At 42.5% G+C, this 24588-nt stretch overlaps 1 protein-coding gene across 1 annotated transcript in view; it reads left to right on the top strand.

Annotated features, from left to right (window-relative positions):
* Window positions 1-24588, top strand: part of LOC124777454 (cytochrome P450 4c3) — a 315881-nt gene that overhangs the window by 189036 nt on the left and 102257 nt on the right. The window contains exons 10-12 of the mRNA XM_047252874.1: window positions 2215-2324; window positions 3038-3106; window positions 7795-7963. Of these exons, the coding sequence (XP_047108830.1) occupies window positions 2215-2324; window positions 3038-3106; window positions 7795-7963 (348 nt within the window). The remainder of the gene's footprint in view (window positions 1-2214; window positions 2325-3037; window positions 3107-7794; window positions 7964-24588) is intronic.

The following is a 24588-nucleotide window of genomic DNA, read 5'->3' on the forward strand; positions in this document are numbered from 1 at the left end:
CATCCTAAAAAATGTCTCATGTCCTTTATACACAGGGTACGGAAAAACAGTTTGACCATACGTGTAGGGCAGAAAGCATTAAACGATGGAACTTAAGAATCGAAACTAGGCGTCACAGTTGAATATCTACGGGGCTATGCCAACGAAAAAACGCTAGTCGGTTTGAACATTTGCTGCGGCGCAGTTAAGTTAATTGAATGGTGACAAGTCTGTGCACAGCAGCATACTAATTTTTCATTCACTTTGACCTTTTCAGGACATATTGAAACATGAAACCCGGGTATTTGATTGCTTTCCTTTCTAATGAAGTGCTGTACGGTACGTCAGCTAAGTACGATAAACGTGTAAGTGATGCTTCAAATTTCTATTGTTCCCATCGTGACAACTGCGTAGTCCAAACATTTCGTTTACGTATACGAGAGCAATCCGAAAAGTAAGGTCTCCTATTTTTTTTATAAGTGCATAGACCTGTTTATTTCTACAATGGTTTACATCAGTTTACAGCTTGAACGTTTAGCTATGTTTCGACATAATCACCATTTCTGTCGATGCATTTTTGTAGACGCTGTGACAGTTTTGTATGCCCTTGACATATCAGCTCGCCTCCATGCTTTTCAGAAGGTTATGAAGCTCTTCGTTCACCTCGTCTTTGGAGCTGAATCGCTTTCCGGTCAAACGTTCTTTTATCCTAGGAAACAGGTGATAGTCACTGGGCGCTAAGTCAGGACTATAGGGTGGGTAGGTGATTATGTTCCACTGAAACTGTTACAGGAGAGCAACGGTTTGCCGAGCGATGTGTGGCGAGCGTTGTCATGGAGAATGTGTACGCCCTTGCTCAACATTCCTCTCCTCTTCTCCAGTTCTGAATTGCCCATTCGAGTTTCTTCAGAGTCTCACAGTATCTGTCAGCGTTAATTGTGGCCCCAGTGGGCATAAAGTCGACCAACAATACCCCTTTCCGATCCCAAAAACCGGTTGTCATGACTTTACTGGCCAAAACTGAGCGCCTCAACGCGGCGTACTCATGTTTACACACTGCGCGTTTAACACCCTTCATAACTGTGTGACCAACTGCCACACAAACAGGGTTCTGCACTTATAAAAAAACAGGAGACCTTACTTTTGGGATTACCCTCGTACATTTTCTATGAATTACATTTCATTTTCAGTAAAGACATCCATATGTCGGATTTCCATTACGTTGCTGTGGCGCCGAAAACATGCCATTGCGACCCCTACTTCCTATACTCAAACTCTTTTGTTTGATGCTGTCTTTCTGCCCTACGCTTTTGGTCAAATTGTTTTCCGCACCCTGTATATTGTGGACAGTAATGGTCCAATAACATTTCCTTGGGGGACATCCAGTGTTACTTTTATGTCCGTAGATTTCTCTTCGTTGCGAATGCCATGCTGTGTTCCGTTTGCCAAAAACTCTTCAGTCCAGTCACATCGCTGATCCGTTATTCCGTACGCTCGTAATTCGTTTATTAGGCGGCAGTGCGGAACCGTATGAACGCCTTTCGGATACCAAGGAACAAAGCATAAACCTGGACCCCGCTATCTTCTGCTTTCCCGATTTCGTGTACGAACGAAGCGAGCTGGGGTTCACATGATCGTTGTTTTCGGAACTCCTACTGATTCTTACAAAGGAGATTTATGGTCTCGAGAACTGTCATAATACCTTGGCATATAACATGTTCCAGAGCATTGTCACTGTTATTTCCATTATTCTAACTTTCTGCATCAGCCTTCACCTCCATCATTATGACAATTCTTTTACAGCTTCAGTCAGTGTCTAAATCATGAGTTCCGTTTTCAAAGAGATACTGGTATCTAAAAAATGCATGTAACATGCCACTGTCTCTCTACTGGTTCTTTCAGTTCAATACAAGATTACTATTTATTTTATTATCTTTATTCTACTTCGTCTGTTCTACTGAATTCAGTCACGTATCTGTGTAAGACGACCTGCTTTTGGTATACATATGACACACATACCTGTTGCACTTCATAGTGATCATAAGGTTGAATTTAACTAGTCCTGGCGAAATAAAAGAGTAGACAGCCAAGGTGTAAATATGCTTGCACGTTTTGCATTATTATTATTCGTTGTATTAATAGGTTTAAGTTTCTTAAATTTCCAAACACAAACGTGACCTAAGAATGTTGTTGAGCATTGAAAAATATAATTGACTTCTTATTTATTGTCTACAGGTATGAAAAAACGGTTGGCGTTCTTGGACTTGCTGATAGAGTACTCCAAGGACGGCACGGTGCTCACCAACGAGGACATCAGGGAAGAAGTCGATACCTTCATGTTCGAGGTGAGACTTCTTCCTTTTTGCTCTGTGCGCCAAGGAAAGAACCATTTTGTATGTCTTCTCAATGTTTTACTACGAAAAGCAAAGACTTTAATGATGAAACCAGGAGTAAGTGCCACATCTGGAAGTGATAAGCAAGGTATTATCAACTGAACACAAAACTAAGAGTCCCACGCAGACTGTTCTGTTCGACTTGTATATTGTCCGTAGTGGCTCTAAAGCTTCACTGACGACTTAAACTTTAATATCAAACAAAAATTTCTTCAGATAACTTGAAAAATGGAGTGAACTGTGATTTTAAAACAAACAACAACTTTTTTTTATTTTTATTTAACAGTCTTTCGAGTCAACGCGATTACCCTTTGTAACGCTGCAATCATTTCGCAGGTTGTCACATTCCAGCAACAACGTTGTTCGATTTATTATTTCTGCATTATCCGCAGGCAGAAGTGGGAGAGACTCAGTTACAGTTATGACCTACAAGAAAACTTTGGGACAGACTGAATAGGGTGTTTGAGATACCCATGAAACTGGCTGATATTACAAAACATTGGCTAAATGTGGTAGTTACACAACTCTCATGTCCGCGATATTCTTACATAGGATCATCATACATTAAAAATCCCATCTATTAGCATATTATAAAAATTAGTTACTATATGTCGCAATGTTTGCGAAAAACTGCTAAAATACTGGCTTCTTTATTTTCAATACAGGGCCATGACACAACATCTGCCGCCATATGTTGGTCGCTGTATCTCATTGGAAGCCATCCTGATGTACAGGTAAGTTTTCCTAACCAAATATTTCAGAAAGGAATACAGCTTAGTTTTACCGTAAGCAGCACTGTCTCTGTCATCGCATACCACGAACTGGTGACTGGATCTACATCTACATCTACATTTATACTCCGCAAGCCACCCAACGGTGTGTGGCGGAGGGCACTTTACGTGCCACTGTCATTACCTCCCTTTCCTGTTCCAGTCGCGTGTGATTCGCGGGAAGAGCGACTGCCGGAAAGCCTCCGTGCGCCCTCGAATCTCTCTAATTTTAGTTTCCTAATCTCCTCGGGAGGTATAAGGGGGGGGGGGGGGGGGAGGGGAAGCAATATAATCGATACCTCATTCAGAAACACACCCTCTCGAAACCTGGACAGAAAGCTACACCGCGATGCAGAGCGCCTCTCTTGCAGAGTCTGCCACTTGAGTTTGCTAAACATCTCCGTAACGCTATGAAGCTTACCAAATAACCCTGTGACGAAACACGCCGCTTTTCTTTGGATCTTCTCTATCTCCTCAGTCAAGCCGATCTGGTACGGATCCCACACTGATGAGCAATTCTCAAGTATAGGTCCAACGAGTGTTTTGTAAGCCACCTCCTTTGTTGATGGACTATATTTTCTAAGGACTCTCCCAATGAATCTCAACCTGGAACTCGCACCTGTACAGCCCTGAAAGAGTCTTTCCGTATGAGTGGTCTTACATATTATACAGGTTGTACACTTTGTGTGATCATAATCAGAATATCATATGCGCAGGAACTTCATAAAGTAAGTTCTACATGTCCCACGCTAAGACCATTGCGAAACAAGAGTCAGTACATGTTCCGGGTTTCTCGCCGACACAGTTCTGAATCATTATGGATACCAGGTGCATCTCAGTGAGTGATTATAGTGACACGGCAACTGGAAACGTATTCCAAAGTTGAAGTAGGCGGGACAGTACGATTCATGTGGACAAACAACAGATTCACCTTGAAATTCTGGCATTATATAGACAAAATGCAACGTCGCGTCCTGTCCTACTGAACTGGTGCCAATTCCAGTAAGGCTGCACATGCGTGTGATGCCAAACGTGAAGGAAGGCCATCGCCGTCTACCGCAGACGACAATGTCCAAGCAGTCGGCAAGCTGAAAGTTAATCTGGGAGGAAGGAGATTTTGCCTCTGCGAGGAGTTCTCATAGCGGTACTCGAATGGCTCCGTGACAAGGGAGTGGATATCTGTCGTCGAGGAATTGAATGACAGGTAGAATTTTCCAACCGTTGTTTGCAGAGACTTGGTGGCAATACTGAAAATTAGTGTCATGTTGTACCTGTGCATTCAATGGTCAGTCGTAATAACGTGTAACTCATTGTTTGAAGTCCCCGTGTCTCTAGATAGTCACGGACATAATTTTAATATCTCATCTACAATTCAATGAAATCGTACGTCTTGGGAGGCTACACGACAACTCCGCTTGTCGTTGCAATTGGTCATGTTTGGCTGGTCCTGTCGTGTCCACACACTGTCAAATGAGACAGGTATGGTGACCATGGTAACCAGGGGAGTCGAAGAAAATCACAGTAGAGCGCGTTAGGTATGCGAGAAGTAGGTGAACTGTTACCATCCCGAAATCCTTAACGTTGTTGGAACGCCAGCAGGATGGGTTTGCGTTTTTAAGGTTCCACCTTCCGCAAAACCGCTTCACCTTTTTTATTCTTTACCCAAACATACTTCGACATCTACGTGCAATCTTCTTTATTTCTGTAAGATATTACTCAAAACTTGTCACTGGTTTTCTGGTTCAAAATGCCGCGCGGGATTAGCCGCGCGGTCTGAGGCGCTGCAGTCATGGACTGTGCGGCTGGTCCCGGCGGAGGTTCGAGTCCTCCCTCGGGCATGGGTGTGTGTGTTTGTCCTTAGGATAATTTAGGTTAAGTAGTGTGTAAGCTTAGGGACTGATGACCTTAGCAGTTAAGTCCCATAAGATTTCACACACATTTGACCATTTTTCTGGTTCAAAATGGTTCAAATGGCTCTGAGCACTATGGGACTTAACATCTGAGGTCATCAGTCCCCTAGAACTTAGAACTACTTAAACCTAACTAACCTAAGGACATCACACACATCCATGCCCAATGCAGGATTCGAACCTGCGACCGTAGCAGTCGCACGGTTCCGGACTGAAGCGCCTAGAACAGCTCGGCCACCATGGCCGGCCTGGTTTCCTGGGTCAAGCCTTTAAAAAATAACTTATATTTATACTGAAGCGGCAAAGAAACACGTATAGGCATGCGTATTCAAATACAGAGATATGTAAACAGGCAGAATACAGCGCTGCGGTCGGCGACGTCTATATAAGACAATAAGTGTCTGGCGCACAACATCGATATGGGCTTTCGGAGCCGAAGGCCCAATTGTGTACGCTTGATGACTGTACGACACAAATCTTTACACCTCGCCTGGGCCCGTCAACACACACATTGGACTGTTGATAACTGGAAACATGTTGCCTGCTCGGACGAGTCTCGTTTCAAATTGTATCGAACGATGGGCGTATGGAGACAGCCTCAGGAATCCATGGACCCTGCATGTCTGTAGGGGACTGTTCAAGCTGGTGGAGACTCTGTAATTATGTGGGACGCGTGATGCTGGAGTGATAGGAGACCGCTGATACGTCTAGGTATTACTCCTACAGGGGAGACGTACGTAAGCATCCTGTCTGATCACCTCTATCAATTCATGTCCATTTTGCATTCCGACAGACTTGGGCAATTCCAGCAGGACAATGAGACACCTCATACGTCCAGAACTGCTACAGAGTGGCTCCAGGAACATCTGAGTTCATATATTTCCGCTAGCCACCAGACTCCCCAGACATGAACATTATTGAGCATATCTGGGATGCATTGCAATATGCTGTTCAGAAGATATCTCGAACCCTTGAGACATCTCCAACCCTTACGGATTTACAGACAGCCCTGCATGATTCATGGTGTCAGTTCCCTGCAGCTCTGCTTCAGACATTAGTCGACTCCCTGCCATTTCGTGTTGCGGTACTTCTGCGTGCTCTCGGGGCCCTTACACGATATTAGGCAGCTTTAGCAGTTTCTTTGGCTCTTCAGTGTATTCTATAGAGACTGCTCAGCTGAAATTACAAATCTCACCCTCACACTCCCGTCCTGCCCACAAATTCAAACGCACACGGCATTCATAAATACTGAAAAACAGCAACTGGAGCTTCCAACCCCAGTGTTCAGAACAATATTTTTGTATGCATCAAGCATTGTGTTGCATATCTTCAACGAACACCAGAGTTGTACGACTATTGTGGGATAAGGTTCCCCATTCCGTGATGCCCCGTATTTGTCCATCCGCCGCTGCCTGATACATTCCGCCCTTCCGATCGACGTTGCAAACAAGCATCAGTGACGCCATGGCGTAATCTTCTCTCTAATAAACACAACATCGTGCAATTCGTCCTTCTAGCTGTCTCTTCGGTGGTCATCTGTTGGGATCTTTGAAGCTGACTCGCGAACAGCGCTCTCGCCCGTAGTACAGCGAAAAGCAGGCACTTACTGAAGTCCCCAACTGCGCTCTCAGAGTAGCATTGGTCGAGTTAGTACTCCGGTCGCCGTGCGTTGGCAGTGTCTACTAGTCTAGTGCGGAGCTTCCTGCATGAATCTTTATGCTGATGCTGTGTGGAACAAAGACGACATAACTGTGCTCCTTTCTTGGGTAAGCACAACCGATAGATTTCCAGCAAAATAAACTGTGCTTGAGAGGGTTTCAGAATCGGCTAGCTATTCCAATCGCAAGAGAATTAAAAAGGAGAGGAAAAAACGTAGCTACAAGTTCTTCTCAAGGTTTCACTACTTCGGAAAAATGCAGAAGAAGGAGAAGAAATCGTTATTTTAGGTGATTTTGCCGTACAGATTATCTGGTACTGACAGGTAATTTCCACGTGACACATGTTCTTAATTTTACATTGTCAGCATCATAGCAAGCCACATTCTCGACTGCACTACATTTTTTACCCATTTTTTGTTTTTTTCTTTTTTTTGTTTTAAGCACTCTTCTGACTGAGCGTAATCAGCCTTGTTTTGCTTTGGTTGATCGTTTATCTGTCCGACTACTTATTTTACGGTACTCTGGTGAGAAACTGTTGATTCTGAATTTGTCAAATTATTGATCGTGCTAGCATATCCTAATAATACGGTCGTTTGCAGACTTGCTGCCTGTAGCTTACACGTTACGCGAGACATAAGTTTGTGCACAGGCTTGAGCCGTCGAACTGCACCTCCCCTACTGCGCAGAGGTCGTTCGTAACGAAGCTCTCACCACTACCGCTGACCCTCCCCTATGCATCCCCTACGCAGCTACAGGCCGAGTTATTTCGTGGATACTGAATACAGGTGCTCCTCAGTGTCGAATGTACTAGACGAGTATATCGCAGGCTCACAACACGAGTCGCTGAAATTCAGTTTATTGCACGAATTTATGGATTCTGTTGTATCCCACAAAGCGATTTCTCAAGGTAAGTTACAGGTACCAACAGCTGCACGGCGCGACCTACATTGGACATTGCGTTCTACTCTGGTTGGTTTCCTGTCATCACATGGTTGTAATTTTGGGCTGTCCACCAATTTTCAGGAGATTTTCATTTCAGCTATGGCAGAAGTGCAAGCCTCCTCCATGTAGACTTTCTTTACAGGAGAAAGTGGTGGCGGAACTGGAGGAAATCTTCGCGGGCTCAGACCGACGGCCGACGATGCGGGATCTGGTGTCCATGAGGTACCTGGAGTGCTGCATCAAGGAGGCGCTGCGGCTCTACCCCAGTGTACCGCTGCTCGCGCGACAGCTCACCGAAGACGTGCAGCTGGGTGAGTCTTATTTCACATCTTCTTCATCCTAGACTTAATTATATTCTCTGTCAACTGTTGTCCGCTGTCCAACATATAGCGCGCTGCTGTACCAGCTTATACGAAAGGCGTTTAATAAGTAATGCAACACTTTTTTTCTCGGAATTTGTTGCGGGTCATCGTGGGATATTCCCTCTGAAGTACCGACAGGTGGCGGCACTAGAAGCTGCCTTCATAATGGCGTCTGTAACGGAGCGCTGTCATTGAGTTCCTTTTCTTGGAAAACCAGGGCATCGCACATACTCAAAGCCGCTTATAGAATGTCAATGGAGACCTGGCAGTGAACAAAAGCACGGCGAGTCGTTGAGAAAGGCGCCTGTCATCATTGCAACAAGGTCGCACAAACCTGTCCGACATCCTGCGCGCAGTCCGGCCGCACACAGCTGTGATTCCTGGAATGTTCAGACACTCATTCGAGGTGATCAATGGGTCACAATCAAAAACGACTCTGCCCAAATGGACGTCTCTGTTGGTAGTGCTGATAACCTCGTCCAACAGTTGGGGTGCTCATAGATGTGTGCCCAGTGGGTTCCTTGCCACCTAAAAGAAGACGATGACGAGCAGCGAAGGACCATCTGCGCAATGAAGGGTGCACTTCGTGGGAAGCAGTATGTGGAGGATGGAGAGGTTACTGATGCAGCAACACGTTGGCTCCGGCGTCGACCAGTAGAGTGCTATCGCGCATGCATACAGGTACTCACAATATTGTGGCGTAGGGCCGTCACATTGAACGGAGATTATGTTCGAAAAGAGGGTTTTGTAGCCAAAAGAATGGGGAATAATATGGTGTATTGAAATCCTGGATAAAACCAAACGCCGCGTGGGGTAGCCGTGCGGTCTAAGGCGCCTCGCCGTGGTTCGCGCGGCTCCCTCCGTCGGAGGTTCGAGTCGTCCCTTGGGCATGGGTGTGTTGTCCTTAGCCTAAGGTAGTATAAGTTAGGTTAAGTTGTAACCTCTCCACACGAAATATTTTAAAATAAAAAAATGAAAATGGAGCCAAGTGTAACCTCCCCACAAAATATTGTTCAATGGAAATGTGCCAAGCGTAGCCTCCCCACAAAAAACAATAATTAAATGAATTTTTCTAATTATTGTAACCTCTGAACAAAATTGGCTCCCATTTATTGTCTGTGTGCAGAAATCCATTCACATTTAATGTTACCACAAAATTCTTTCCTCATTTAATGTCAAGTTCGAAACAGAAAAATTCCCAAACACCAAAAATAATAAACAAGTTTTGTAACCTGATGAATTTATAAGGACAGCGGCGCTGACCTTCGGCCCTGTATTCTGAATAAAAAAAACAAAAATTCTTACCTCAATAAAACTGCAATTATATCTGCTCTTAATTAGTCCTTTTTCGACACAGCTTCGTGCAATGTTGGCATATATATATATATATATATATATATATATATATATATATATATATATATATATATATATATATATATATTCTTGGAAGCAATGATAATGTATTGGAAAAATTCTTTAAATTGAAATGAATGCTTTTCTTTAAAAGAGTTGCTTTAAATTATAAAAATTATTATTGGGACATTTCTTTGAACAAATTAAATTACAATTAACATACATTATTGAATATGCGCAAGGCTGCTTCTTTACCTTCTACAACAATACTCATCCTCCAGAGTCCTGACCAGAGTCGCGAGCAGAGCACACAGCCGACGCATGCCGACTCCCGCAGACTACACCAGACTACTACAGACTACTACTGACCCGCTACTGCTACTGTCCACTCGCTACTGTCGACTCGCGCAGACTAGCGACAAGCAACAACTAACGATAAACTACTCTCTGGTCAGAGATTCTGTCATGCCTCGCCCATCGCCGGCAAAGCATACGTCTTACAAAGTAGTGTGTAAGCCTAAGGACTGATGACCTCAGAAGTTTGGTCCCATAGAACTTACCACAGATTTCCAATTTTCCAATAAGACCAACCTTATTTCAGAAAAAAAAATTGTTGCATTATTTACTGAACACCCCTCTTACGAACGTCAAGCTTTCCACGTTATTTGCTGTCTGAGTATTGGTACGTCGTCCGCACCAATGGCTTTCTAACCTCTGAACTGCACGTTTCCAAATAGCACACTCTACGTTCCTCCAAATCTCTCCTTTCTCTCTTCTGGCGGAGTATTTGGGCACAGGAATTTTATCGTAGGACGTAAGTCTTTACCATCTTTTGTAACCGAGGGCGACAAGGCACATATGCGTGGCGGCGGCCAAACGAGAGGTTGCTGGTTCGTATCTCAGAAGAGGAAGAAGCTTCCATCACCATCTGCTTTCCGAAAAGTAGAGCAGAATTTTGTATCACCCGGCACTGTGCCAGTAGCCTAGGTTAAGTCCCAAATCTAAAGCTAACTGCCATATTTAATTTATGCTTTTGTTAAATAAACTGACTTTTTTATCGGCGGTGAACAGCTTTTTACTTACATTATTTCACTTTACATATGTTACTCAATAGTTAGCCTCAAAGTAAGACCATAGCGTATGTGAAACATGCTATAAATAATAACATAAGATATATACTTGACACAAGAATTAACGTAGCCTTACTTAGGTCTCATGTTCATTACACTTATCCGTATTTGAGTGGTCCTCAAGGATCAGCAAGAAATTTAAAAAATGTAAAAAATCACTATGTTCACTTATACTATTCTTCTAACTGTGTGTACTATGTGCTGAAGTCGGTTGTAATATAGCATTTGTATTATGTTGTATTGTTACTAAAATGTATAGGAACTGCTTGTGATAAAGCATTTGTCAGTGGATAATGCCTTCAGTCTCCTTTATTAGGAGATAATATTTCTAGTGTTGCTGTCAAGCCGGCCGGGGTGGCCGAGCGGTTCTAGGCGTTACAGTCTGGAACCGCGCGACCTCTACGTTCGCAGGTTCGAATCCTGCCTCGGGCATGGGTGTGTGTGATGTCCTTAGGTTAATTAGGTTTACGTAGTTCTAAGTTCAAGGAGACTGATGATCAAGGAGACTGATGACCTCAGAAGTTAAGTCCCATAGCGCTCAGAGCCATTTGAACATTTTGTTGCTGTCAAGTAACTGGTAACGTATGCCTGAATAATGGGCACTGCCTTCGCCTACAGTAAATTTTTACGCAGATTGTTTTTATTCCTATTACTGACTCTCTGTGTAGTCGGATGAAAAGTATTCTATTTACAACATCATTAGAGAATTAACAAAGTAAAGAGGAGTAGTTAGCGTACCCCTTCGTTGTAAAGGTTTCTGAAGGAATTTCTTTAGCTTCAAACACAAATAATATATATTACACGCTTTTTGAATGTGAAACATTTAAGTTTGACACTCTGGAATAAAAGTAAGCGAAGTATAACAGCCTTTTTATGGCCTGGTATCTGAGAACATTGCAAATAATAATTTGTTTGTGCGTCCAGCAGTTGTGTAGTGTACTCCTATCTACGTTCTGGTGGAGGAGATACAGATTCACTTACAGCTAAATACAAGTATTCCTCATATGTATAGCACTGATCATTCCGGATAACAGACAAACAACATTGCGTGAAATATCCGCACAAATCAATGGGACATACGACGAACGTATCCTTTAAGACAGTGCAGCGAAATTTTGTGTTAAGCGAATGTGACAGCAGGTGACCGACACGAGAACCTCTGCTAACAGCAACACGTTGCCTCCGGCGCCTCTCCTGCGCTCGTGACGGTATCGGTAGGACCTCAGAAGACTGGAAAATCGTGTCCTGGTCAGAAGATTCCATATTTCAGTTGGTAAGAGCTGATGGTAGGGCTCGAGTGCGGCGCAAACCCCACGAAGCTATGGACACAAGTTGTCAACAAGGCACTGTCGAAGCTGGTGGCGGCTTCATAATGGTGTGAGCTGTTTTTACATGGAATGGACAGGATCTTCTGGTGAAACTGAACCGGCCATTGGCTGGAAATATTCTGGACAATTCGAGCGAATGGTTTGTCCATCCAGATCGCCCGAGATGAATCCAATTGAACAAATGGTTCAAATGACTCTGAGCACTATGGGACTTAACTTCTGAGGTCATCAGTCCCCTAGAACTTAGAACTAGTTAAACCTAACTAACCTAAGGACATCACACACATCCATGACCGAGGCAGGATTCGAACCTGCGACCGTAGCGGTCGCGCGGTTCCAGACTGTAACGCCTAGAGCCGTTCGGGCACCCCAGCCGGCTCCAATTGAACATTTATGGGACATAATCGAGAAGTCAGTTCTTGCAGAAAATCCTGCGCTTTGGTAATAATGGGCGGCTGTTGAGGCAGCATGGCTCAATACTTCTGCAGAGGACACCCAGCGACTTGTTGAATTCCTGCTACGTCGAGTTGCTGCACTACGCCGTGGAAAAGTAGGTCCGACACGATATTAGAAAGAATCCCATGACTTTTGTCACCTCAGTGTATGTTTACTGCTAACAGTTTTATGCACTGCCTCCCACTGGTTCGTAGCAACTCCCGCCGATAATCACCACAACAACAAAACAGAAACACGGTTCAAAGTCAAAACGCAAAGAATCACACAAAAACATCGCTCTAAAACTCCCATAGAAACGAATATGATTTAATGGCTCCTACTAAACTTTACCAAGTCGGCCTTGTTCACTAAAACACTACCGTCCAACTATCTACTTGTTCCACGATCTGACATACGGGCTCTGCGTACAGAGCAAGTGCATGCTCACTTGAACGAAACACTAGCCTAGAACACCCTAAAATTCAACCCGAAATCCACGTCGCACACGGGAGCACATTTTCTGTATCTCAGTTTTTCCATACCGGAAGAAATGACTCGTAGAGGTTTTTAAATTACCGCTACCAGTCACAAACTTTGTTGACTATTATGTTACTTATTTATTTAGCGATATGTTTCGTGGGAATGCCTCATTTTCAGGCTAAATGGCATTACAAACACAATTTTACAATAAGGTCACACTGATGTTACACAGCCTTTTCGTAAATGCTGCCGTCATCCCGTGGAAGAAGAGAAAACAGGCTAACCACAGCATTTACGAAAAGACTATGCAACATCAGTATGACCTTACTGTAAAATTGTTTTTGTAATGCCATTTAGCCTGAAGATGAGGTATTCTCTTGAAACATGTCGCTAAATATATAAGTAATACAATAGTCAACAAAGTTTGTGACTGGTAGCGGTAATTCAAAAAGCCTTTACATATTTCTTGAGACAGTCAAAATGGCTTCAAAAGAAATAACTCGATTGATCAGTAAGGATCAGCCGCTTCCGACTTCTGAAACACACAACGAGAAAGCCACGCCCAAGACTTGCCACGTCAACTCCAAGAGGGCACCCGGCTGACTCCCAAGAATCTCCCGTGCTCCAGATCACTGCACGAAATTATTTAGTATTTAGGCCTTTCAGAAGATAATGATCATGAGCAAAATGAGGCAATTTTACTGGCGAATTCCGGCTCCCAGTTATAGCACTACTGTAAATAGCTGCTTTCTGTAAGGACCTCGTTGAAGTTTCTCTCCCACAGGTGTTGGAAATATCACCTGTCCTGGAAACACCACTTACTCTCAAGCCGGCCAACTATTCCCGCAGCATTAGCGGTTTAGAAGAACTAGGGAAAGACACCCCATCATCTCTGGGCTGAAGAAAGTTTCCTTTTTCCACAAACCGCCACTCGTAGACAACACCAACAGGAAAAGCAAACAGGTGCAGCCAAGAACTGACACGTTATTCTGGTTCATATAGGGATCCCAGAATTTTTCATTGTGTAGTACACACTCGTAGGAAGAAGTTTTTGTTGCCATACCACTTGATCAGTAAATACTACTGTGAGAAAGGCCAATTGTTATTTCTGTTAAAGGACCAAAACTGCTTCATTTGTAATGAAGAGTGCAACGTAAAGAAGTCCGTATATACACTAACTGATCAAAAGCATTCTGACATGTAGATTGACCACTAGATATCACGAGCGGGGAAGCCCACCAGTATGAAAGGACCCGGGGAGCATTGTGTTGCCAATGGAGGGGCAGTAACAGGAGAACAGGTTGCCAGATGAGCTCAGTGTCTTCGAATGTGAGAAAGTGGATTTGTCATTGGATGTCGCCTGAACAACATACCCACTCCGGACATTTAAATCCTTCTAAAGATGTCCAAGTCGACTGTTTGTTATGTGATTTTTAAGTGGAAACGCGAAGAAACAACCACAGCTAAACCATGATATCTACATCTACTTCTGCATCTACATGGATACTCTGCAAATCACATTTAAGTGCCTGGCAGAGGATTCATCGAATCACCTTCACAATTCTCTGTTATTCCAATCTCGTATAGCGCGCGGAAAGTATGAACACCTATATCTTTACGTACGAGCTCTAATTTACCTTATTTTATAGTGGTGATTGTTCCTCCCCATGTAGGTCGGTGTCAACAAAATATTTTCGCATTCCGAGGAGAAAGTAGGTGATTGGAATTTCGTGAGAAGATTCCGTCGCAATGAAAAACGCCTTTCTTTTAATCCAAATCCTGTATCATTTCTGTGACACTCTCTCCCATGTTTCGCGATAATACAAAACGTGCTGCCTTTCTTTGAACTTTTTCAATGTACTGCGTCAGTCCTATCTGGTAAGGATCCCAGACCGCGCAGCACTATTCTAAAAGAGGACGGACAAGCGTCCTGTAGGCAGTCTCCTTAGTAGGTCTGTTATATTTTCTAAGTGTCCTGCCAATAAAACGTAGCCTTTGGTTAGCCTTCCCCACAACATTTTCTGTGTGTTCCTTCCAATTTAAGTTGTTCGTAATTGTAATACCTAGGCATTTACTTGAATTTACGGCTTTTAGATTAGACTGAGTTATCGTGTAACCGAAGTTTAACGAGTTCCTATTAGTACTCATGTGGATGACCTCACACTTTTCGTTATTTAGGTTCAACTGCCAATTTTCGCACCATTCAGATATCTTTTCTAAATCGTTTTGCAGTTTGTTTTGATCTTCTGATGACTTTATTAGTCGATAAACGACAGCGTCATCTGCAAACAACCTAAGACGGCTGCCCAGATTGTTTATGTAGATAAGGAACAGCAAAAGGCCTACAACACTACCTTGGGGAACGCCAGAAATCACTTCTGTTTCACTCGATGACTTTCCGTCAGTTACTACGAACTGTGACCTCTCTGACGGGAAATCACAAATCTAGTCACATAACTGAGACGATATTCCACAAGCACGCAATTTCACTACGAGCCGCTTGTGTGGTACAGTGTCAAAAGCCTTCCGGAAATCCAGAAATACGGAATCGATCTGAAATCCCTTGTCAATAGCACTTAACACTTCATGTGAATAAAGAGCTACTTGTGTTTTTCACGGTAAATGATGACAGCCAAAACAGTTGCAGGATAAAGATTTATTAAAATTCTTGACCAATGTTTCGGTATATATAAATATACCTTCATCAGGAGTAAAATATCCTGAACAGGAAGACACTTTCATTAGCAAAAACTTAGCATCGGAAATGAGAAAGAAAAACATTATAGCTTAAGTAACCGTAAAATTACCAGAGTATTACAGCCACAAAAACTTTTAGTCACTTACTAAAATTACATCTTGCAATGGAGATTAATAAAACAATTGTGCCAAAGGCGTCGTCAGCAGTTAAGACAACATCTCCATTTATACAATATGATTATGGACACTGGGTCAATTTGAACACAGTTTAGCATCTGCACTTCGCCTATGAACTATCGTGACGAGAGTGTGAAAGCCCGAGGGCAGATGGTTTCGCCGAAAGAGGGCACTTGTGGTATGTGCCAGACACTCGCGCACATTAAAATCCATGGATACATACACATGCGCAACAAAATTATTAAAAGTTGTGCTAATTCAAACCTTCTGTCTTAATAAATAAAACATATCAGAACTATTTAAAAACATCTATGTAAAATAGAAAATATGAAACCAATTTACCTGTGTTCTAGTGTCAAGTAGATGAAGCTTGCGCTATGGAACACATCTAACGAGAGAGGGCACTAGTGTTACACGCGAGAATCTCGCGTAACGTAAAACGGTAAAATACATAGTAGCGAAAACAACCAAAATGTTAAAGCCATCATTTACCATGAAGAATTTCAACGGTTGCTGTTTCAGCCATGTTTAAAATCTTGAAGCTAGTTGTGTTTCAAAGGAACGATATTTCTAAACCCATGTTGACTGTGTGTCAACAGACCGTTTTCTTCGAGGTAATTCATAATGTTCGAAAACGCAGACGTCGAAGACTGCGGAGAGTGGTTATGAAACATAGCATGAAATCAGAGGAAGGAATCAGTCGTGAGTTCCAAAGTGTTAGCACCAGCCCCGCTAGCACAATCACTGCCTGCAGGGAGTTAAAAAAAGAAAAGTGGTACAGTGATCGAGCAGCTCCTCATAAACCACACATATCATCAGTCACTGCTAAGAGACTCTTGAGGTGGTGTGGAGCGACACCACTGGACCGTGGATGGCTGGAAACGAGTGATATGGAGTGGTGAATCACGTTATATCCTGTGGCAGTCCGATGGAACGATCTAGATTTGACGAACGGCTAGAGAAACCTCTACCATCACGCCTAGTGTCAACAGTGAAGTACAGAGGAGATGATGTAACGGCATGATGATATTTTTCGTGATTAGCGTGTGGTGCCCTTATGGCGCGCAAGGACACACTAAATGCGAAAGGATGTGAACAGCATTGTGTTCTGTGTTCATTAGAGGTACAGTTCGGAGACGATAACTTTGTATCAGCATGAAAAATCACCCTATCATATAGCAGTGTCTGTGAGGCAATCGTTTGCCGACAATAACATTCTTGAAACGAAATGGCCCGCCCAGAGTACCGATCTGAAACCAATGGAACACTTTTGGGAAAAGTAATATTAAGTAAAGTCTAGTAAAATCATCAGACGTTCAATTCCAATTACAAAATGATCTAGACAGAATTTCTGTATCGTGCGAAAAGTGGCTATTGGCAGTAAACAAAGAAAAGTGCGAGGTCATCCACATGGGTACTAAAAGAAATCCAATAAATTTTGGGTATACGATAAATCGCACAAATCTAAGGGCTCTCAATTCGACGAAATACCTAGGAATTACAATTACAAGCAACTTAAATTGGAAAGACCACATAGATAATATTGTGGGGAAGGCGAAACAAATACTGCGCTTTGTTGGCAGAACACTTACAAGATGCAACAAACCCATTAAAGAGACAGCCTACATTACACTTGTCCGTACTCTGCTGGAATATTGCTGCGCCGTAAGGGATCTTTACCAGGATGGATTGACGGAGGACATCGAAAAAGTGCAAGAAGGTCAGCTCGTTTCGTGTTATCGCGCAATAAGGGTGGGTGTGTCACTGATTTGATACGCGAGTTGGGGTGGCAGTCACTGAAATAAAGGCGGTCTTCTTTGCGGCGAGATCTAGTTACGAAATTTCTATCACCAACATTCTCTTCCGAATGCGAAAATATTTTGTTATCACCCACCTACGTAGGGAGAAATGATCATCATAACAAAATAAGAGAAATCAGAGCTCGAACGGAAAGATTTGGGTGTTCCTATTTCCCACGCGCCATTCGAGAGTGGAGTAGTAGAGAAGTAGTATGAAAATGGTTCGATGAACCCTCTGCCAGGCGCTTAAGTGTGAATCGCAGAGTAATCATGTAGATGTAGAAAAGAAGGACGACTTCGCTCCACACCTCAGCATGCAACATTATCTTCTCTGCTTTTGGCTCTTCAGAAAGACTGAGGTGCCATTCCTCCACAGACATTCAGGTACCTCACTGAAAGCGCCCCCTGCAGAGTTTAAGGCGTCATAAACGTCCACTGATAGTGTCCGGATATTTTTGATCAGATACTGAATGTCCACGCAGCCAGTAACGTAAAAATCCATGTCTATTCGTAGTAAGGTGCGTAAATTGCAATGTAACACGAGCAAGCGCCTTCTGTGGTAAATTCTGGTAGCGTCGGCATTAAATGATTTTACCGTGAAGCGTGCTGTCTCGCCTCAGCGTAAACAGTCTTCCGTAATGAGTCTAACGCTGGAGCGGAGAAAACGACAGTACGGATTCTTCTGCAAGCAGGCCTGCCTGACCTTACTTTCTCGAACCCATCAAACACGGATAATGGCATTCAGCGCTTTCCCTCTTCCTTTCACACAGAAAATGTTGGTCTGAACTCTCATTCACTGTGACTATTTCGCTTTGCTGTATTCTATGAAAAAACACTCAACACCAATCGCTTTGTTCTTTCAAGCAGTGGGCGCTGGCTAACAGGTAGATGTTGCCTTTCTGGATGTACGAAAGGCGTTAGACATTGTCCTCCTCTGTTGATTGATACCAAAGAAACAAATATCTGGAGTATTTTCACAAATATTTGAATGGCTAGAATAATGTTTGATTGACGTATAGGATCGGTAAGATTATCATTGCACATGGTAAGTGTACTAGACAGGCTCACCAGCACTATCAGATGCTTCGCTGATAATGTTGTTGTATACAAAAGGTATCGTGCTAGATGTTCGTAACGAAATGCAGAAGGAATTTTCACTTGGGGAAGAGAATGGCACCTCTTTAAATGCAGATAAATGCAGGATAACGCCCGAGACATAAAGAACCCGGTAGTAACCGCTTAGAAGATGAGTGATGAACTTCTAGAACACGTCACGCAGTTTAATCATCTTAGGGCAATACAACGTATCGACGTGAAATGGAAGGAACACGTAAAATCAGTAAAAGATTCTGGGAAATTGCGTTGAATACGAGAAAAACCCCGTACGATACCCTGATGTAAGCTATTCTACACAACTTTTCACGTCGACATGGGCTTTCTGAAAGTGTAACACAGCAGCTCTGGGCACTTGAAAGAGTATTTGGGAGAAGGGAAACGTTTTTCTCGCGAAACGTCTTAGAAACAGTGTTCAAGGTAGAATGTTCTACATTTCTGCGGCCTCCACGGTATATTTCTCGCAGAGACTACTAAAAGAATGTAAGATAAATTAAGACACTTTCGGAGACATGCTCCATAAGTGAACCGAATGGGGCAGAGAATAACTTGTATTAGTACGAAATTCTCTCCGCCTTGCAGTGTAGAACAGATAGTGGATCATATATGGATTCATTACAAGTATTTCTGTACCTGCATATGATTTCTTGCTTCAAATGGTGTCATATGTTTGTTGATTAGTCTCTAATATAGATGGGCAAACTGAAACACGTAACTGTTTCGAAACAAATGAAACAGTACAATGTAATGTTTCGATACGCTGTTTCGAAACAGTGAAACAGTTTGTGTTTTGTAATCTAATAAACCTAGACATTTTATTATCTTGAATGTCTACTGTATAGGTATGTCCATATAAACACAAATGAGGTGCGAGAGCGCTAATCATATCGCAGAAAGTATGAAACTATCACTTAGGCGTCTTGGCAGTTTCGTATTTCATGCAGCAAATGCACTGCTTTCGCGTCGTGTGACTTTCATACTTTTCAATTGGCTGAGGACAGCCATAGCTGAAGACAGAAGAACCACCACGAACGGAACTGGAGGTGGGAGCGAACTGCAGAAACAACGGATATGCTACTGGGATTCCCACATTCCGCTAGTATGGGAATATACCCATCCTGCTAATTCCCATGCACACAAAGGGAATCATTGTGGATAATAGGCACAGTGACTATAGACTCACAAATAATGCCAAATAATTCGAATAAATAATAAAATATAACAGAAAAATTTTGTCTTTCAAGGTGTTTCGAACCGTTACTATAAATTCACCAGCCCTTCCCGTTCACCATTACACTATCAGTGATATGTCAAACAGATTGCTTGCAATTATACCTACATTAAATTTATGTATATGTATAATAACTGTCACTCTACGCCTTTTTTTTATTCAAAATGTTCTAGGCTTACTTGCGTTTCTTAATATGATTACTGTACTTGAACAGAGAAACGTATGTTATAAAAAAAAGTGTAATTTAACTGAATGATTTTCACATATTTATTATTTTGAATGTGAATAGTATGCGTTGTTTTATTGTTTGGTTAATGTTTATAAAGCAAATGTTACGCCATTTCGGAATAGGACAGTCATCTAGAAACGAAGCTTTATTTTCGGATATCTTAAGCTTCATGCTATTGCTTGTCAAAACGATTTCGACACTCTTGAAAGTGTTTCACAAAGTGGTATGTTGTGTTTCAGTACCTGTGCCGAGCCCGAATCTCGTCCGACACAGAGCGGAATGAAACATCACTGTTTTGATACAGTCAGTCCGTTCCAAGCACAGGTGGACCGAAACAGCCTTATTTTGAAACAACGATACAGTTTCTGTGTCTGGTCCGGATATCCGAGACAGGGGCGGAATGAAACACCACTGTTTCGAAGCAGTGAACCACAGCCGTTCCGAAAGACTGAAACAGTTCCACGTATCGATACACTGTATCGAAACATAGAAACAGTGGCCAAGTCTAGTCTCTAATCCATCTCAGACCATTTATTGGTCACATGGAGTTTTATTCGAATTGTCGTAGCCAAACGAAGAGCGGGAAATAAACAAATGGACCAGAGTGAGGTCAGATTTATCGAAGAAAATTTAATTGCTCGAAAGTAATCAGAGTAATTAAGCAAAACTTGATTAGTGATTCAAGGAAAAATTGAAATATTTCAGGAACAGCTACTGCGAGCTGAGTAAATGAAGTATAAGAAAAATTTTTCTCTTCAAGGCTTAGCTGTTTTGCGCATAAAAAGTTGCACTTGTGTAGAAACTTTGGAATTCTTTCTTTGAGTCGCAAAAAAGAAATAAATTTCAAATTATAGAATAAATTAAAACTTCTCTGTTTTCTCTTATATAGAATGCCTCTACAAAGAATATCGATCAATATTGAAATAGACTATGTGATCAAAAGTATCCGGACACCCCCAAAAACACACGTTTTTCATGTTAGGTACATTGTGCTGCCACCAACTGCCAGGTACTCCATACCAGCGACCTCAGTAGTCACTAGGCATCGTGAGAGAGCAGAATGGGGCGTTCCACGGAACTCAAGGACTTCGAACGTGGTCAGATGCTTGGATGTTACATGTGTCGTACGTCTGTACACGAGATTCCCACACTCCTAAACATCCGTAGGTCCACTTTTTCCGATGTGATAGTGCAATGGAAACTTGAAAATACACTAAAACAAAAAAGGAAATGGCCAAATGTTTTATAAAGTTATTTGTTTAAAAGTAAGAAAAAATAGATTAGAGAAACGTCTGGCGAATTTCATTTTCTGCACATGATTTCGACCATAATTCAAAGGCCCATGAATGGTTCTCTAAACAATTTTTTTCTTGTTTTTGGATTAATCGTTTATATACACCCACATTACTGGCCATTAAAATTGCTACACCAAGAAGAAATGCAGATGATAAACGGGTATTCATTGGACAAATATATTATACTAGAACTGACATGTGATTACATTTTCACGCAATTTCGGTGCATAGATCCTGAGAAATCAGTACCCAGAACAGCCACTTATGTTTTACAGTAGAATAAAGTGAAATCTATTGATTATGATGGAACATCGTCGACATACGTAAGAGTAAACAGAGAAAAACTATACGTCATTGTGTTTTACTCAAGACGCTATGCTCCAAATGTCTTTATAGCTAAGAAAGTGTTTAATTTCGAGATCAGTTCGACGTGAAACGTAATGGAAATTCAATTGGGGCAACGCAGTAGTGAGAACGAGAGGAGAGGTGGAAGGGAGAAACTAGTATTAATGCTTAATAATTACTTTTAATTTGTTTAGTTTCTTTTAAGAGGTGAGTGGCGACCGGTGAGGGGCGGGGGATAGTGTAACAACACAATAGGAACTTCATTTCCTAGCACAGAACTAACAGTATGCCCAGAGCACAAGTAAGGCACGTTAGTCTCATGCGTCTAAGGAATCAGGAACAACGTAACCTTGGAACAGATTTCTTGTACGTTTGTGAACAGCGAGAATAAGACTGCAGAACAGTCGGTCCGCCTGGATGACGTGTACTCAGACAATTGTTCAGAAGCTGCCTGGTTGGTTGTGTCACACGTCTTTCCTTCCGATCATGAGATGCGTCCGGTAAATGTGCGTCATGGCTTAATTTCGCTCTGACGGAATCACGAAGCACGACGAGTGAGGTTAGCAAATTGGACTCGCAAACGGTGGACAGCGGTTCCAATCTCATCCGCCCATCCAGTTTATAGGTGTCTCGTGGTTTCCCTAAATCGCTTGAGGTTAATGCCAGGATTGTTCTTTTGACAGGGACGCAACCGATTTTCTTCCCCAACCCGTGCGTTGCTCCGTCTCTAAAGCTCTCATCGTAGATGGCACGTTAAATGCCAATCTTAACTGCAGATATTCCACTTTTCCTTCTGTCACATCCTTAGAAACTACCGAGAGGCAACGAAGCAGTCAAGCGCAGAGCGCTCGTAATGTTTTCACAACGAAGCGATCAAGAGGTAATCGTAAAGTGTTTATGGAGCCCTCCGGCCAGATAGTTACGTTTCTATCTGCCAGTAACGTCAACGGTTATTCATTCCGTTCTTTTGTCCTGAGAGCAGTGAGATAAGCAGATACAGCTAGGGTATCTCACAAGCTTGTCGAATGCGTTCTTTCCCGGAGTTCGTGACGATAAATTGAGAACTTGTACCAACATAATGGCGGACGTTACGAGAAGAGAGAAAAACTACAATATGTCCTTGCCGCTTTCTCTTAGACCTCTGGTTACCCTTAATGGAAGGACTGCATCGAGAATAGTAGACTAGAACGGTATTCGGAAGGAGCGAGATTAATTCCTAGCTCTGGTTTACATTTCGCGTGATTGCTCAACACCGTTTCAGACGAATGTCAGAATGGTTCCTTCAACAAGCCTTCACCTTCCCTTGTCCAAACCGAAGCCGTACGCAGGTTTTAACGACACCGATGACGAACGACCGTTAAACTCACACTTGGTTTATTTTTCTCTTCCTAACATAACATTAGTCTGCCGTTTCCGTTTCACAACTGTCGAACTTATCTAAGAAACTGAATTAGATAAGCTTACAAAAAGAAAAAAACTGAGAACTGCGAGAATTTCACTCAATAGTGAGAAGACATCTGCAGCCATCGCAGTATAGGTGCAAAATAAATTGTAATGAATTATTTTTCTTAAACGTACATCAGCCATCACACTACCAGAGTACGGTCAGCATATGGGAAGGTTACTTCGCTTCGAAAAGTGTAGGATAACGTCACTGATTGTTCTTTGAGTGACAACAGTGGAACGAGGTAAGGCCATACGAAGACGTCATTTCTCTCAAAACAATTTGTAGTAATCTAAGAAAAAAAAGGAATGTTACACAAAATTCGTATATGTAATACAGCTGAATCTCACTTGCTGTAAATGATAACCAGTATCAACTGTTCGATAGCAAGTGCTGGACGTTCATATAATCATTCGCAGCGTACAGAGCCAGCTCTGTAAAATGTGGTGAATACTTGACAAGAAGTGAATTTCTGTGCGGCAAGAATAATGCCTTAAACCCACAAAGTGGTCTGCTAGTAGTCGCGCATTACATCACTTACGTAGTCTACAAGCTGTGTAATATCCCTACATGCCAAGATAGATCAAAGCAGTCAGGCATTTCTTCCACGCGTATTAGGCTCGTAAAACCTGTGATGTTTCTCCACTTCCGCTACTTACGCAGAAACTGCAGGTAATTTCGCGCCTTGTTAGCGTCACGAAGTGCATTGGCCAAAGAGGTCGGATCGCCTTATTTGTTCATGAGACCCAGAAAATAGATACAGGCTCCCAGGTAGATGCTATTTTTCTTGACTTCCGGAAGGCGTTCGATACAGTTCCGCACTGTCGCCTGATAAACAAAGTAAGAGCCTACGGAATATCAGACCAGCTGTGTGGCTGGATTGAAGAGTTTTTAGCAAACAGAACACAGCATGTTGTTATCAATGGAGAGACGTCTACAGACGTTAAAGTAACCTCTGGCGTGCCACAGGGGAGTGTTATGGGACCATTGCTTTTCACAGTATATATAAATGACTTAGTAGATAGTGTCGGAAGTTCCATGCGGCTTTTCGCGGATGATGCTGTAGTATACAGAGAAGTTGCTGCATTAGAAAATTGTAGCGAAATACAGGAAGATCTGCAGTGGATAGGCACTTGGTGCAGGGAGTGGCAACTGACCCTTAACATAGACAAATGTAATGTATTGCGAATACATAGAAAGAAGGATCCTTTATTGTATGATTATATGATAGCGGAACAAACATTGGTAGCAGTTACTTCTGTAAAATATCTGGGAGTATGCGTACGGAACGATTTGAAGTGGAATGATCATATAAAATTAATTGTTGGTAAGGCGGGTACCAGGTTGAGATTCATTGGGAGAGTGCTTAGAAAATGTAGTCCATCAACAAAGGAGGTGGCTTACAAAACACTCGTTCGACCTATACTTGAGTATTGCTCATCAGTGTGGGATCCGTACCAGGTCGGGTTGACGGAGGAGATAGAAAAGATCCAAAGAAGAGCGGCGCGTTTCGTC

The sequence above is a fragment of the Schistocerca piceifrons genome, chromosome 1 (genome assembly GCF_021461385.2).
Source record: "Schistocerca piceifrons isolate TAMUIC-IGC-003096 chromosome 1, iqSchPice1.1, whole genome shotgun sequence".
NCBI lineage: Eukaryota > Metazoa > Arthropoda > Insecta > Orthoptera > Acrididae > Schistocerca > Schistocerca piceifrons.